Source organism: Pristis pectinata, chromosome 1, assembly GCF_009764475.1.
Source record: "Pristis pectinata isolate sPriPec2 chromosome 1, sPriPec2.1.pri, whole genome shotgun sequence".
In the NCBI taxonomy this organism is placed as follows: domain Eukaryota; kingdom Metazoa; phylum Chordata; class Chondrichthyes; order Rhinopristiformes; family Pristidae; genus Pristis; species Pristis pectinata.
In genome coordinates, this window is record NC_067405.1 from 147,896,316 (window position 1) to 147,913,354 (window position 17,039).

At 54.3% G+C, this 17,039-nt stretch overlaps 1 protein-coding gene across 1 annotated transcript in view; it reads right to left on the reverse strand.

The window, feature by feature from the left end:
- Positions 1-17,039, reverse strand: part of LOC127572882 (nesprin-2-like) — a 139,628-nt gene that overhangs the window by 29,538 nt on the left and 93,051 nt on the right. The window contains exons 29-36 of the mRNA XM_052020634.1: positions 14,691-14,831; positions 12,990-13,172; positions 9,771-9,908; positions 8,364-8,549; positions 7,533-7,655; positions 6,633-6,815; positions 5,392-5,445; positions 1,456-1,617 (exon numbers count right to left, since the gene is read on the reverse strand). Of these exons, the coding sequence (XP_051876594.1) occupies positions 1,456-1,617; positions 5,392-5,445; positions 6,633-6,815; positions 7,533-7,655; positions 8,364-8,549; positions 9,771-9,908; positions 12,990-13,172; positions 14,691-14,831 (1,170 nt within the window). The remainder of the gene's footprint in view (positions 1-1,455; positions 1,618-5,391; positions 5,446-6,632; positions 6,816-7,532; positions 7,656-8,363; positions 8,550-9,770; positions 9,909-12,989; positions 13,173-14,690; positions 14,832-17,039) is intronic.

Sequence of the window (17,039 nt, forward strand, 5' to 3'; positions counted from 1 at the left end):
GTGCTCCCTCTCCAAGGATACCGGCGTGCGGACGGAAGCCTAGAAGATGACCAGGCAGGCAGACTGTCCAGAACCCTCGGCCGCCCGCCGCCGCGTCCCATGGACGGTCAGCTTGGCCAGGCCCAGCAGAAGACCCACCAGGAGATCCTCCGCACGCCCCGCCCCGCGCCGCACCGGGTGACCATAGATCATCAGCGTCGGGCTGAAGTGCAGCCAGAACTTGAGCAGTAGCCCCTTCAGATACGCAAAGAGGGGCTGCAACCTCGCGCACTCCACATACATGGGGTACACTGTCTCCTCCCAGCTGCAGTACTGCCCCCCACAGTGTGATGCTCCCTCAGAACCACCCTCCACAGTACACTACTTCCTCAGTACAGCAACTTCACAAACTAAGCTAATCCAACATGCCAAAATGGAAGATATCTCAATTCTAATATTGGGTAGAACCACTGGAAAATTCCTCAGGCACCAACGTGTTAGTCACCAAATAATCTTCAGGTATCATGGTCTGGTGGGAAACTCGTTCCAAGTAAAACCCTGGGATGTTTAACGTCTGCCCAGGGACAGTCTGGGCCAGGTCTGAGGTCCCCCTTGATCCTTTACTTTGGTCCACCTCGTTTTCTGTTCTTATAGAGTTATACAGCACGGGACAGGCCCTTCAGCCCAACCCATCCGTGCCCATCAAGGGGCTTACCTGAGCTGGTCCCATCTGCCCGCGTTTGTCCATATCCCTCGAAACCTTCCCTATCCATGTAGCTGATCAAGTGTCTTTTAAATTTTGTTATAGCACCCCACACTGGCATCTGCACCCCAATAGAGTCCCTCTTGCTTGAGACCATAAACAGGTTAAGAGCCAACAAACTTTCTGGTCCTGATGCAGGATGTTGGCCCCAAAGTCGACCATGCCTCTGCCTCCACAGGTGCTGCTCGACCCACTGAGTTCCTCCAGCGTATTGATTTTTGCTCCAGGTTCCAGCATCAGCAGTCTCCTGTGTCTCCAGGTCTCAGCCCAACAACATTCACCTGACCTGAAGGGTCACTGACCTAAAATATTAACTCTGTCTCACCGCTCTCTCTCCACAGATGCTGCCTGACCTGATGAGTATCCCCAGCAATCAGCTGTTCTCCCGACTATTGAAGGTTGGATCCCAAGTTCACCTCGTGGGTCCTCCTGCGGAGATTTGAATCACAGAGAGATCTGTGCTGACACCCCCCAAGAGCACGGGAGAAGCTCAGCACTGAAGAGGAGGTCCCTCTTTCTGATGGCACAGAACGTCCCAAGACACCATTCAAAGTGGACAAACCGGGGTTCTCCCACTTCAATGGAAATCAGTAAAACGGATTACTTCGTGGGATCTTCCTGTGCACCAATGGGCCTCCCTGTTTCCTGCCTCTGAGGAGGATTTTGTGAGATGTGTTGGAAAGTCCAGAGGTGGATAGGAGAGTTTGGCCTACCTCGGGCTCCCTGGGTTGGTCAGCCTGGGGTGGGGGTGACTGCTGCCCCCTTGCGAACGTCCGGGTGACCTCATTGAGTGCTTCCTGAGTGCTGCTCACCAGCGATAGACGCTGCTTGCTCAGATCCACCAGCCTCTCCTCCTGGGTCTCAAAGTCGTCCTCCTGCACGGACAGAATTTGGTCATTGGTTTATTATTGTCACGTGTACCAAGACACAGTGCAAAGCTTTGTTTGCCTGCCATCCGGAGCGATCATTCTGTACATCAGTACATAGAGCAAGTCCAAAAGGAAGACGGAATGCAGAATAAAGTGACACAGTTACAGAGAAAGTTCCGGCAGACAAATAAAGTGCAAAGGCCACAATGAGGGAGACTGGGAGATCAAGAGTTGATCTTTAGTGTACTAGGAAACCGTTCAATAGTCTGATAACGGCAGGATAGAAGCTGTCCTTGAGCCTGGCGGTACGTGCTTTCAGGCTTTTGTATCTTCTGCCTGATGGGAGGGGGGAGAAGAGAGAATGTCCGGGGTGGGAGGGGGTCCTTAATTATGTTATAGAGTCACAGAGCAATACAACACGGACACAGGCCCTTCGGCCCAGCCGGTCCATGCCGACCATGGTGCCCAATTTCCCGCATTCAGCCCATATCCCTCCAAGCCCCGCCCCTCCATGTACCTGTCCAAGTGCTTCTTAAATGACACTGTTGTACCTGCCTCCCCCACTTCCTCTGGCAGCTCGTTCCACACACTCACCACCCTCTGCGTGAAGAAGTTGCCCCTCAGGTCCCTTTTAAATCTTTCCCCTCTCACCCTAAACCTATGTCTAAAGCGTCAAACCCTGGAACACTGAGCTGCCAGTCCTGCCCCTCCTGCAACCAAGTCTCACTAATTGCTACAACATCATACCACATGCTGATCCGTGCTCTAAGTTCACCTGCCACACCTACAATACTCCCTGCATCGAAATAGGCACATCTCAGAACATTAGTCCCACCACACTCATCAACCAGTTGATTTGTCTTTACTTGAAGGTTTTACATCTACTTTCCCCACAGCCTCTCCACTTGCTGCTCTGACACTCTGGTTCCCACACCCCTGCCATCCCGGTTTAAACCCCAACAGCCCCTGTCAATCCCCCCACCCCCCCACCCATCCAAGCAGCACTGGCATGGCAAACCCTCCCGCAAGGATATTGGTTCCCCTCCAGTTCAGGTGTAAACTATCCCATTTGTAGAGGTCCCACCTGCTCTGGAAGAGAGCCCGATGATCCAAAAATCTGAAGCCCTCCCTGCTACACCATCTCCTTAGCCATGTGTTAAACTGCACTATCTTCCTATTTCTTGCCTCACTAGCACGTGGCAACCCTGAGATCATCACCTTGGAGGTCCTGTCTATTAACTTAGCACCTAACTCCTTGAACTCACTTTGCAGGATCTTGTCACCCTTCCTGCCTATGTCATTGGTACCAATGTGGACCACGACTTCTGACTGCTCCCCCTCCCCCTTAAGAATGCTGTGGACTCGATCTGAGACGTCTCTGACCCTGACACCTGGGAGGCAACATACCATCTGGGAGTCTCATTCTCAAATGAGGAAGTAGAGGTGCTGGTGAGCTTTCTTGTCTGTAGCGTCTACGTGGTTGGACCAGGGAAGACCAATCAGCCAGACCGTCTCTCCCTCCCACGCACCACGACATGGGCCCCACTACCATCACTTCAGTTTGTTAATTCAAGGGGTGTGGGCTTCGCAGGCTGAGCCAGTGTTTGATCGCCCCTCCCTAGCTGCCCTTGAGAAGGTGGTGGTGAGTTGCTGCCTTGAAACGCTACAGTCCCTGAGGTGGGGGTGTACCCACAACGCTGTTGGGGAGGGAGTTCCAGGTGTTTGACCCAGCGACAGGGAAGGAACGGTGATATATTTCCCAGTCAGGATGGTGTTTCCCAGTCAGGATGGTGTGTGGTTGGAGGGCAACTCCCAGGGGGCAGTGTGCCCCGTGCTTTTCCTGCCTTGTCCCTCTGGCTGGTAGAGGTGGTGGGTTTGGAAGGTGCTGTCTGAGGGGTCTTGGTGAATTAGAACATAGAACAGTACAGCACACTACGGGCCCTTCGGCCCACGATGTTGTGCTGACCGATATAAACGTCTCCATGATCAATCTAACCCTTCCCTCCTACACAGCCCATAACCCTCCATTTTTCTTACATCCATGTGCCTGTCTAAGAGTTTCTTAAATGTCCCTGTTGTATCAGCCTCTACCCCCACCCCCGGCAGTGCATTCCAGGCACCACTCTCTGTTTAAAGAACCTACCTCTGACATCTCCCCTGAACTTTCGTCCTCTGACCTTAAACGGATGTCCTCTGGTATTGGCCATTGCTGCTGTGTGGAAAAGGTGCTGGCTGTCCACTCGATCTATGCCCCTCATAATCTTATACACCTCTATCAAGTCGCCTCTCATCCTGCGTCACTCCAAAGAGAAAAGCCCTAGCTCCCTCAACCTATCCTCATAAGACGTGCTCTCCAATCCAAGCAGCATCCTGGTAAATCTCCTCTGCACCCTCTCTAAAGCTTCCACATCCTTCCTATAATGAGGCGACCAGAACTGAACACAATACTCCAAGTGTGGTCTGACCAGAGTTCTATAAAGCTGCAACATCACCTCGCGGCTCTTGAACTCAATCCCCCGACTAATGAAGACCAGCACACCACACGCCTTCTTAACAACCCCATCGACCTGCGCGGAAACCTTGAGGGGTCGATGAGTTGCTGCAGGTGCATCCTGTAGATAATACTAACCGCTGCTACTGTGTGTGGGTGGTGTAGTGAGTGAGTGGGTGTGGATGGGGTGCCTACCAAGTGGGCTGCTGTGTCCTGGATGGTGTCGAGTGTTGTTGAAGCTGCCCTCGTCCAGGCAAGTGGGGAGTCTTCCCTCACACTGCAGACTTGAGCCTTGCAGATGGTGGGCAGGTTTTGGGGAGCTGGGGCCATGTTGTAATACACAAGGGAGACTGGTCACCCACTGTAGGTGTCACAGCCAAGAAGAGGTGGGTTAATCCTGGGGATCTCTCCCAAATCAGCCTAGGGACTGAGGGGTCAAGGGGGAGGGGTTCAGCGGTGAGTGAGGAGAGACTGGCTTAAGGAAGATTCTAACCCAACGAACACAGGAAAGGTCGACAGAGCCGGGAGTTGATGGCGGAAGCTGTGGCCATCGGCGGTATGTGGTGTGGTGCAGCAGAACACTGGACAGTGGGCTGGGTGAGGTGTAGGCAGCAAGGAAGTCCCTCCCCAGAGAGGAAGTAACCTCAGAGAGGGATTACCCTCGAACTGAGGGAGCCGGCTTTGGGCAGGAGGCTGGTGGGACAGAGGGACTGACCCAACAACCGGGTGAGTGGGCACTCTCCAGGTGTGGGGCCATGCCGTCTGGCTGCACCTGGGGAAGGGGCAACTTGCTCCAGAGAGCAGCCCATATCCCCGCCCCACACCACAGAGGGAGAACATCACCGTGTGTGGGAGACCAGGGCAATACTGAGGGGCAGCCCCGAGTAGCAGTCAGACACGGGTGTGCGAGTGAAAGAGAGAGAGAATGTCTTACCTCCCCTGTAAACACGATGGACTTGTCTGTCACTGTCTAAATGTGTATGTGCGTGCACGGGTGCATGCACAAGTGTGCATATGTGTGTACATATCCACACGTGTGCTTGTGTGTGTGTTTGTACGAGTGAGTACATTTGTGCAGGGGTCTGTGATGCACACATGCATGCACGTGAAGGCATGTGTGTGATCTTGCACGTGAGTGTGCAAGTACGCCCATGTGTACTTGTATTTGTGTGTGCACATGCATGCCCGTCTCTGCGTGTTTCTGTGTGTGTGCGAGGTGTATATGTGCACATACGTGTGTGTACATGTATGTGCGTATGTGCGGTACATATCCTGTCATGTGTGCTCACCTTCTGCAGTCTCTCCGTTTCCGTGTCACATTCCTGTAACTTCTCCAGCAGTGACTGACAAAAGAACAAGCATCTTAAACACATGAAAATGCAACAGAGGCATTGAAGGCAAACACGCACACGGATGTCTACACACAGTGACGGTCATACGTGCATCGTACAGCCCGTATCCACAAAACACCCAAGCGAGTTAACTGGTGTATTAACCAGTGTATAAACTAATTAACTGGTGTATTAATTAGTGTGTTAGCAGGTGTGTCAACTGGTGTGTCAAGATAAAATTACACTGTTAAACTCAGTTGGATTTATATGAAGAAATAGAGGTCCTGGTGTCATCGAGTCATACAGCAGGGAAACAGGCCCTTCAGCCCAACTGCTCCGTACTGACCAAGCCGCCCACCTGAGCCAGCCCCATTTGCCCACGTGTGGCCCCCACCCCTCTACCCCTTTCCTACCGTGTGCGTGTTTAAGTGTTGTAACTGTACCCAGCTCTACCCCTCCCATGGGCAGCGCGTCCCACATACCCACCACCCTCTGCCCAAAGGAGCATCCAGAACTTGTCAGGCGGTGGGGTTGCAGAGTCCCAGAGCCAAGGGCTGAGGCAGCTGAAGGAACAGCCCCCAACAGGGGCAATGAACTCTTCAGGGTGGCTGGGGAGCAGGATGGGAGGTGTGCAGGGCTGTCAGGCTAGGGGAGGGGGGTTAGAGGAGGAGGGACAAGGTGACACAGGGTAGAGTGTGAAGTCCCAGCACTGTTGGGGAAGGGACAGGGTAGGTGGGATGGAACCAGCAGGGCTTTGGAACCGGATAAGGGAATGCTGGCCCTGTCTGACAGATCCGACTCATCCAGACGGCAGGACAGGGCAGGTGGGGGGTTTTGGGCTGAGGCAGAGACGGGCAGTGTTACCGACGCCTCAGGGCTTGAGCGGACGCAGGCAGACGTTCTTCCCTGGGGCGGACGTGGCTGCGGGCAGTCTGATTCGGACAGTGGGGGCGGGAGGGACAGAGCAGCTGCAGGGATCAGAGGTCACCCTGGGCAGTGGTCTGGTTCACCAGTCCTGGGACCCCTGCTCAGTGTTGAGACTGTGCACGGTCCCTGTGGGTGGGTCTGTGCTCAGCACGTGTGTGGATCCGTGTCTATCCTGCGTTGGTCCGTGTCTATCCCGTGTGTGGACTGTGCCTACCCCATGTGCAGACTGTGCCTATCCCGCGTGCAGACCGTGGCCAGCCCGGGGAACATACCTCGAGCAGGGAGCTCTGCCGTGTGGTCAGTTCCTGCAGCCGAGGCACCTCCATGGCAACACGAGCTGCTCGGGTGAAGACTTCAACTGTGCCGGTAGGTCCCTGTGGCAACACCAGGGACTTCCCACACTCTGCCAGCACACCAGCCACCTCCCTCATCTCCTCCAGGTTCTCCAGGATGATCTGTCGGGGGGAGTGGTTACTACAATGAGGACGCAGATCCCTGACAGGTGCCCAAGGACGGGGCTAATCAACATCTTCGCAGTCCCATAATCTGACAGCAGAGGCTGTTCGGCCCATCATGTCCCTGCCAGCCCTTGCACCAATAACTGAGTCCCATTTCCCACTGGAACCCATTCTCCCCACATTCCCACCAACTCCCCCCAGATTCTACCCCTCAGCCACACACTAGGGGGGCATTTTACAGTGGCCCAGTTAACCCACCGACCCCGCACGTCGTTGGGATGTGGGAGGGAACCGGAGCACCTGGGGGAAACCCACAGGGAGAACGTGCAAACTCCACACAGACAGCACCGGAGGTCGGGATTGAACCCGGGTCTCTGGGGCCGTGAGGCAGCGGCTCACCCACTGTACCACTGAGTCACCCACAATGTCAGGAGACAGGGGCAGGAGTAAAACAGACTGTGGCAGCAAATGCTCACACACACTGCGGCTGGTCCCACACACTCTCCAGGGGCTCCCTCACCAGAGGGACTGCAGTGGTTCAAGGAGGCAGCTCGCTCTCTCCTTCTCAAGGGGCAGTTAGGGATGGGTGGTGAATGCCGGGCTGGCGATGCCCAGAGGCTGTGAGAATGGACAGAGCCGGGCCCACTGTGAGATCGGTGAGCCGCAGTCGGGCCCCACAGTGCACACACTCAGTGACGAGGTGCTGCCACTGACCTGCCTGTTTGTCAAATGCTCCTGAACAGGGAGATCACCGAGCTCAGCAGAGAACAGGATGGCCTTCACCTTGGACAGTTTGCTCTCGAGGGTTTTCACTTCGGACTCAATGGCCCCGATTTCCTGCGAGACAGAGAGACAGAATTACTGGCCCAGTTAGTGTGTTCTTGTCGGGACAGGAGACAAGGTGACCCTCCCTCAGTACCCACTCCCACAGTGTGACCCTTTTTCTTTTACAAAACGTTTATTTGCTAAAAGCACTACAAAAAACAACCAATATCAAATACAGCACAGCCAATATAGAAAGAAACAACTAAGCAAACTAATACCTGCAAAACATCAGTACCACTCCTCCCACAGTGTGACCCTCCCTCAGTACTGCCCTTTTTTTTAATAATAAACGTTTATTCACTAAAAGCACTACAAAAGACAACCAGTGTCAATACACGACATCTAATACAGAAAAGAAGAAACTACGCAACGACATACTACGGTAGAGAATGCAAACTAATACTAACGAAACACACACGCGACACTACACCCGTCAACGCGACACTTCAAATAAGAATCGCGTCCGTACCGTCCACGACACACGCGATCCCGAGGGGCCCACCGAGCGCGGAACTCGGCTAGGGTGCCCGCAGAAACCGCGTGCTCCCCCACAGTGTGACCCTCCCACAGTGTGACCCTCCCTCAATACTGCCCCTCCCACAGTGGACACTCCCTCAGCACCGCCACTCCCAGTGTGACCCTCCCTCAGTCCCGTGACCCTCCCTCAGTCCCACGACCCCCCCCGTGACGGTGGGGGTAGTGCTGGATGAGTTGTCTCACCGAGGCGAGCTCCTGGGTCTGGGCTGCCCTCTGGGCCAGGGCCTGCTGTAGGGCAGCAGCACTGTCCAGCTGCCTGTTGACCTGCTGCACCATGTGGCCGGTGTCGAACATCACTGCCAGCTCCGTCAGCCCAGCACCAATGTCCCGCAGGCTCTGCTGCTGCTGCCTGCTGGTTTCTGCCAACATCTGTCGTCAGGGAAACAGGCGGAGAATCAGGGACCAGGAGCAGAATCCACAGGGTAACAGTCAGAGTGATCCAGCAGAGAGATATCCTGACCCTTCCCTCAGACCCTGTCCGCCCCACGCCCGGTCTCAGACCCTGTCCGCCCCACGCCCGGTCTCAGACCCTCCACCCCACGCCCGGTCTCAGATCCTCCGCCCCACGCCCGGTCTCAGACCCTGTCCGCCCCACGCCCGGTCTCAGACCCTGTCCGCCCCACGCCGGGTCTCAGACCCTGTCCGCCCCACGCCCGGTCTCAGACCCTGTCCGCCCCACGCCGGGTCTCAGACCCTGTCCGCCCCACGCCCGGTCTCAGACCCTCCACCCCACGCCCGGTCTCAGATCCTCCGCCCCACGCCCGGTCTCAGACCCTGTCCGCCCCACGCCCGGTCTCAGACCCTGTCTGCCCAACGCCCGGTCTCAGACCCTGTCCGCCCCACGCCCGGTCTCAGACCCTGTCCGCCCAACGCCCGGTCTCAGACCCTGTCTGCCCAACGCCCGGTCTCAGACCCTGTCCGCCCACGCCCGGTCTCAGACCCTGTCCGCCCCACGCCGGGTCTCAGACCCTGTCCGCCCCACGCCCAGTCTCAGACCCTGTCCGCCCCACGCCGGGTCTCAGACCCTGTCCGCCCCACGCCCGGTCTCAGACCCTGTCCGCCCCACGCCCGGTCTCAGATCCTCCGCCCCACACCCGGTCTCAGACCCTCTCCGCCCCACGCCCGGTCCCAGTCTACGCAGATCACAGGGGAAGGTGTCACTGAGAGCAGACGGATGTGTCCACAGGTTTCACCCAGCAGGTCTCCCTGACCTTGGGACAAAATGCTGAGGGGGGTGGGACACTGGGCCTTGTACCACTGAGTGTAAGAGCCTCCCTCTGAGGTTGCTCACCCAGAGTCATACAGCACAGAAACAGGCCCTTCGGCCCAACTGGTCCATGCCGACCAAGATTCCCATCTAAGCTGGTCCCATTTGCCCGTGTTTGGCCCATATCATTCTAAACCTTTCCCATCCACGAGTTCCCCAGTGCTGAGACATTATGGTCTCCGAGGACTGGGACTCACCAACATTGGAACTGTCGGCAGTCAAGGCTGATGGGGAGCAGGCAGGAGAGGCCGAGGTCTGATCTCCCAGGACAATGGACTCAAGGGGCTGAATGGCCTGTGGCTGTTTCGGACGTCCTGACTCACCTGTAATGCAAAGAGCTGCTTGCTCAGGGACTTGGCCGAGGTGTAGTCGATGGCGTCAGAGAGAAGGGCTTCTGTGCTCTGAATCCAGGATGTGGCCGATTGTGTTACCTGTTCGTACACCTCAAGGCACTCGGGAATCTGATCACAAACACAAGCAGTCCTCAGTCCCTGCTGGGCGAAGTATTTCTGCTCATTGTTGTCACACAATCCCAGGGCAGGGACAGCATGCGTCAGACACAGGGTGAAGCTCCCTCTACACCGTCCCATCACACACTCCTGGGGTCAGACACAGGGTGAAGCTCCCTCCACACTGTCCCATCACACACTCCCGAGGTCAGACACAGGGTGAAGCTCCCTCTACACCGTCCCATCACACACTCCCGGGGTCAGACACAGAGTGAAACTACCTCCACACCATCCCACCACACACTCCCAGGGTCAGACACGGTGAAGGTCCCTCTACACCGTCCCATCACACACTCCCAGGGTCAGAGATAGTTTCTGAGGACATGGCCAGTTAGCAATATTTGTTATTGGCAAGATGCTTGAGTCTATAATCGCAGAGAGACTGCTGGTCACTTGGAGGAGCTTAATGCAATCAAACCAAGTCAACATGGTGACACGAGGGATGGCCGATGCTGGGATCTGTTTTCATGAAACATAAATCACATTTGAGAAGTGTGCTCGAGTTCCTCGGGAGGGTAACGGGCAGAGTTGATGGAGGGGCAGCTGTGGATGTGGTGTGGTTGGATTTGCAGAAGGCATCTGACAAGGTATCACATGAAGCCTGATTCACAAGACGGTGATGCAGGAAGTGCACCACCCAGGCTGTGGCTCAGAATAAATGGGTCTTCTGCAGGTTGGGAGGATATAACTCGTGGTTACCCCGGAGATCAGTCTTGGCTCTCAGTTAAGGAGGTTCAGCTTGTTATAGAGACAGAGTCATACAGCACGGAAACAGGCTCTTTGGCCCATCTGGTCCATGCCGACCAAGATTCCCATCCAAGCTGGTCCCATTTGCCCGCGTTTGGCCCATAACCTTCTAAACCTTCCCAATCTGTGTACCCGTCCAACAGTTGTTATTGTACCTGCCTCAAACACTTCCTCTGGCAGCTCATTCTAAATACACACCACACTTTGTGTAAAAAACGTTGCCCCTCAAGTTCCTATTAAATCTCTCCCCTCTCACCTTAAACCTGTGCCCTCTAGTTCTAGATTCCCCTACCCTGGGGAAAAGACTTGAGTGCATTCACCCTTTCTACATCCCTCATGATTTTATCCACCTCTGTAAGATCCCCTCTCAGCCCCCTGTGCTGAATAAAGTCCTAGCCTGTCCAACCTCTCCCTATAACTCAGTGCCTTGCGTACTGTCACTGAACACTCCAACACACTTCTACAGGTGTGCTGTTGGAAGTGTCCTGACTGGTTGCATCACGGTCTGGGATGGCAATTCGACTGTGCAGAAATGTAAGAAGCTGCGGAGAGTCGTGGACTCTGCCTAATACATCACGGGCACATCCCTCCCCACCATCGGGAGTATCTACAGGAGGCGCTACCTCAAGAAGGCAACATCCATCATCAAAGATCCCCACCATCCAGGCCGTGCCATCTTCTCACATCTCCCATCGGGCAGGAGGTACAGAAGCCTGAAGTCCCACACCACCAGGTTCAGGAACAGCTACTTCCCTTCAACCATTCGGTTCTTGAACCAACCGGCACAACACTAATCACTGCCTCAGTACAGCAACACTGGGACCACTTTGATCACTTTGCACTGAAGTGGTTCTAATTGTGTTTTTTTCTTGTAAAAACTGTGTATAATTTATGTTTAATTTATGATTTTCTTGTGAATGCTGCTTATCTGATGCTCTGTGCCTGTGATGCTGCTGCAGGTAAGTTTTTCATTGCACCTGTGCACACATGGACTTGTGCATCTGACAGTAAACTCAACTCTGTCTTATTTACCATCTATATTCATGACTCGGAGGAGGGGACAGAGCACGAGGTGGCCACGTCTGCCGATGGCACAAAGATAGGTGGATGGGCAAGTTGTGCTGAGAATGTTGTGCCTCTACAGGACGTGGATAGACTGAGTGTGTGGGCAGAACCCTGGCAGATGGAGAGGTGTGAGGTCGTGCACTTCGGTGAGAGGAATCAACCAGCAGATTGTTAATTAAATGGACAGAGACTACACATGACAAGTACGGGGGGGGGGGGTCGAGGTGTTCCCGTGCATGAATCACAAAACGCTAGCAGGCAGGTGCAGGAGACAGCTCAGAGGGCAAATGATCAATTGGTGTTTATAGTGAGAGGGCTGGAGGTTAGAAATGGAGAGCTATCATTACAACTGCAGAGGGTGGGAGGGAGGGAGGTGGCTCCCGGAAACCTGGGAACAGGTGTGGTCCTGTCATTTAAGGAAGGATCCACGAGTCCAACAGAGGTTCACAAGGGGCTGAGAAAACTTAGATCTCTATTCTTTGGAGTTTAGAGGAATGAGGGGTGTGTCACAATGTTGAGCAAAGAGCAAGCTCACAGAGAACCCAAATGCAGCACACTGGTACAGGACTGGAGTCAGGATGCTTCCTCAGAACCAAACACAGGCAGCCACTGGAAGGAATCTTGCCTTGGGGATCTGAGGTGCAGTCCCAACATGAAAACTGGATATCCTAAGAGGAACAGCAAAACAGGGAACTGCTCTAGAGTTGACAACTCTAAGCAGCCAGGAGACAGAGTGTACCTAAAAGTTGACCAATATTCTGGCAACTAGTGCTAGAGAAACCCGGGTACTTATGCTAGGCCTCTGATGGGGCTCAGGTGTGTGTCGTTATGCAATTAGTCATGCAGGGAATCCATGTGCTTCCCAACAAGGCATCATCAATGGAGCTGAATCGAGGCCAGTACTCGGAACCATGACAGGGGGACCTCATCGAAACACATGAGATCCTAAAGAGGGCACGACGGGGGAGATGTGGAGGTGTTTCCACTGGTGGGAGAGTCTTGAACGGGGGGACATAGTTTCAAAGTAAGAGGCCGTCATTTAAAACTGGGCTCTCCTCTCAGAGGATGGAGCATCTCTGGAACTCTCTGCCCACCAGGGTGGCGGAGACTGGATCACTGGGTATATTGGAGATAGATTGAGGACCTGAGGGTTTTGGGGAACTGTCCCATCCCACACTCCCCGAGCAGGACTATCATGGATAGGGTGCGGCGGGATCTCACCTTGTTGACCAACGCCGTTCTCTGCTCTGCCAAGTGGGACACCTGTTGGTGCTGCTGGAAGGAATCCAGCACAGTCTCCATCAGCTCCTGAGCCAGCTCTGGGTCCTCCTCAGCCAGTTCCTGCACCTCCCCATCCAACTGGGAGAGGACTGAGTACCACTCATCGATCTCACACCAGATCCTCTGTGGCAGCAGACAGAGAAACACAATTAAATTGGCAGATAGTTTAATTCAGATAACTGCAAGGTGGGGCATGTAGGTAAAGCAAACCAGAGCGGGACTTACATGGTAGATGGCAGGGCTCTGGGGGTGTTGTTGAACAGACAGACCAGGGGTACAGGTACATGGTTCCTTGAAAGTGGTGACGCAAGTAGACAGGGCGATGAAGAAGGCGTTCGGCACGCTGGCCTTCATCGGTCAGGGCACTGAGTACAGGAGTTGGGACGTCATGTTACAACTGTACAAGATGTTGGTAAGGCCACATTTGGAGTATTGCGTACAGTTCTGGTCGCCCAGCTACACAAATGATGTCAGTAAAGGGTGCATCAAAGATGTTCCCGGGACTGGAGGGTTTCTATTATCTGGAGAGACTGGACAGGCTGGGACTGTTTTCTCTGGAGCGAAGGAGGCTGAGGGGTGACCTCATAGAGGTTTATATAATAGTGAGGGGCATAGATAAGGTGGACGGTAACAGTCTTTTCCCCAGGGTAGGGGAGTCTGAAACTAGAGGGCACAGGTTTAAAGTGAGAGGGGAAAGATTTAAAAGGGAACCTGAGGGGCAACTTTTGCACACAGAGGGTGGTGGGTGTGTGGAACAAGCTGCCAGAGGAAGTGGGAGAGGTGGGTACAGTTACAACGTTTAAAAGACCATTGGACAGGTACAGGGATAGGAAAGGTTTATTGGTATTGGTTTATTATTGTCACTTGTACCGAGGTACAGTGAAAAACTTGTCTTACAAACCGATCGTACAGGTCAATTCATTACACAGTGCAGTTACATTGAGTTAGTACAGAGTGCATTGATGTAGTACAGGTAAAAACAGTAACAGTACAGAGTAAAGTGTCACAGCTACAGAGAAAATGCAGTGCAATAAAGTGCAAGGTCACCATTTAGAGGGATATGGGCCAAACGTGGGCAAATGGGACTAGGTCAGGTAGGCAACTCGGTCGGCATGGACGAGTTGGGCCGAAGGGCCTGTCTCTGTGCTGTACGGCTGTATGCAGTCGATGCACTGGTTGGGTGTAAAACAGCCCCTGTGCAGCGACACAGCAGGATCCCAGGACTGGACGTGGGGTGGGCATGTAAACACAACAGTCCCACCGCATGATCATGGAGAAATCACTGGGGAAGGAACGATCCATCAACGGCTCTGGAGCTTGGTGGGAGATCCTGGGAACGACCAACTCTTCGATCAGTTTCAAAGCTTCATTGGGAGATTGGAGAATGGAGCGTTGCTGCCCTCTGTTGGCTGAGAGTGAAATATCCCCCAGTGAGGGTCAGCACCCTGGGGTGGGGAGGGACCTGTCTCCCAGTGAGGGTCAGCACCCTGGGGTGGGGAGGTTACTGTCTCCCAATGAGGGGCAGTACCCTGGGGTGGGGAGGGACCTGTAACCCCAGTGAGGGTCAGCACCCTGGGGTGAGGAGGGAGCGACCCTTGCCGCGGGGGCGTGCGGTGAGCCCTGCTCCTCACCCACACCTACCTTCTGTCGGGCCTTTGCCTCGCTGACGGTTTTGCTCCGTTGCTGCAGCATCTCCTCGACACCCTGGAGCCGGCCGGTGGTCTCCCTGATCCTGGTGCTCAGTTCCCGACTCCGGCTGTCCTGGGGACTCCGGGCTCCCAGCTGGTGAGGACAAGAGGCCGGAGAGGTGAGTCTCTCCACGACGGCTGGGATCCCCCAGCACCCGCCCAGTGCCCACTCCCAGACCCTGTGAACATTACCCACTGGGACCCAGGGCACAGGCCTCAACCCTGTACCCCACCCCCAGCCCTGGGCCGCTCCCACCCTCTTCCTGACAACAGCCAGCGTCAACCCAGAGCCGGTCAGTGAACAGGCCAGCAGGGAGTGCACACCGTCAGACATCAATGTCAAAGGCGAAGTCAAGTTTACTGTCAGATGTACAAGTCGGTGTGTGCACCGGGGCAATGAAAAACTTACTTGCAGCAGCATCACAGGCACAAAGCATCAGATAAGCAGCATTCACAAGAGAAACATAAATTAAACACAATATTTACAAGAAAGAATACAATAAGAACAAGAAACAAAGTCCATTTTGGTGCAAAGTGGTCCCAGTGCTGCTATACTGAGGCAGTGATTAGGGTTGTGTCGGTTGGTTCAAGAACCGAATGGTTGAAGGGAAGTAGCTGTACCTGAACCTGGTGGTGTGATGGGACTTCAGGCTTCTGTACCTCCTGCCCGGTGGGAGCTGCGAGAAGATGGCATGGCCTGGATGGTGGGGATCTTTGATGATGGATGTTGACATCCCAAACCACACCACGTGGCTCAGGGTACCGTGAATCTGGAGTGCGGCGGGACACTCCCCACTGGCCTGGGTGAGTGAGGATCCAACAACTCTCGAGAAGCTCAACACCATCCAGGACAGAGCAGCCAGCTTGATCAGCACCCTACCCACCCCCCTCCCCCCCCCCGAAACACCCCCTCCCTCCACCACCGGCGCCCAGGGGCTGCAGTGTTCACCGTCTACACAACGCCCCACAGTTACTCACCCAGGCTACTCCGACAGCACCTCCCAAACCCGCCACCTCTCCCACCCAGAAAGACAATGGGGGACACCACCACCTGCAGGTTCCCTTCCCAGTCACACCCCACCCTGACTGGGAAACATATATCGTTGGACCTTCACCATCACTGGTCCAAACCCCGGAACCTCCCAACCAGCACCATGGGAGCCCCTTCCCCACACGGACTGCAGTGGGTCAAGGAGGCAGCTCACCCCCACCTTCTTCAGGGGCAGTCAGGGCTGGGCAGTAAGTGCTGGTCTCACCACTGACCACCTCATCTGGGGGAAGAATAAAATAACCACTGCCTCTGTTAGAAGGTCTTGGATTCAAATCTCACAAGGATTGGTGCATATAGTCAAGTCGAGTCTATTGTCATGTGCGCACGTACGGTGAGGTACAGGTACAATGAAAACCTTACTTGCAGCAGCATCACAGGCATGTAGGTACAGGCAACACACAGAACATAAATTATACACAAATTATACATAAAGTTACACAATATTGTGAAAAAAAGACTGTGCAAAAACAAGACTAGTACAGAAAAAGACACAGAGACAAGTCCACGGCAGTGCAAGAGGAGGTCCGTAGTGTCCCGTGGCTGAGGTAGGGTTAGGGTTGTGCAGGTTGGTTCTAGAACCTGATGGTTGTAGGGGAGCAGCTGTTCCTGAGCCTGGTGGTGTGGGACTTCAAGCTGACACTCCCAGTGCAAATCCCTGACACACTTCACTGAAATGGATGATTGAGCAGTTTATCTCATTTTCCGTGGGATTGTGCTGTGCAGACATTGTCTGCTGTCGATTCTTACATTTCAACCACAACTATAATTCAGAGGTGCCAGTGGGCTTATCGCCAGTTGGTGAAAAGCCCAGAACACCGTTCCCTAAAGGGACTTCAGGAAGGGGAAGGAGGGCGAACATGTGCCAGTCTACACTGGAGGATCGGCGGTGGAGAGAGCCAGCAGCTTTAAATTCCTGGGCGTTAACACATCGGACAACCTGTCCTGGGCCCAGCACATAGATGCAATCACAAGGAAAGCGTGCCAGCGTCATTACTTTCTCAGGAGGTTAAGGAGGTTCAGCTTGTCACCAAACACTCTAACAAACCTCTACAGATGTACTGTTGAAAGTATCCTGACCGGTTGCATCATGGTCTGGGACGGCAATTCAACTGCGCAGGAATGTAAGAAGCTGTAGAGAGTTGTGGACTCAGCCCAATACATCACAGGCATATCCCTCCCCACCATCGGGAGTATCTACAGGAGATGCTGCCTCAAGAAGGCAACACCTATCATCAAAGATCCCCACCATCC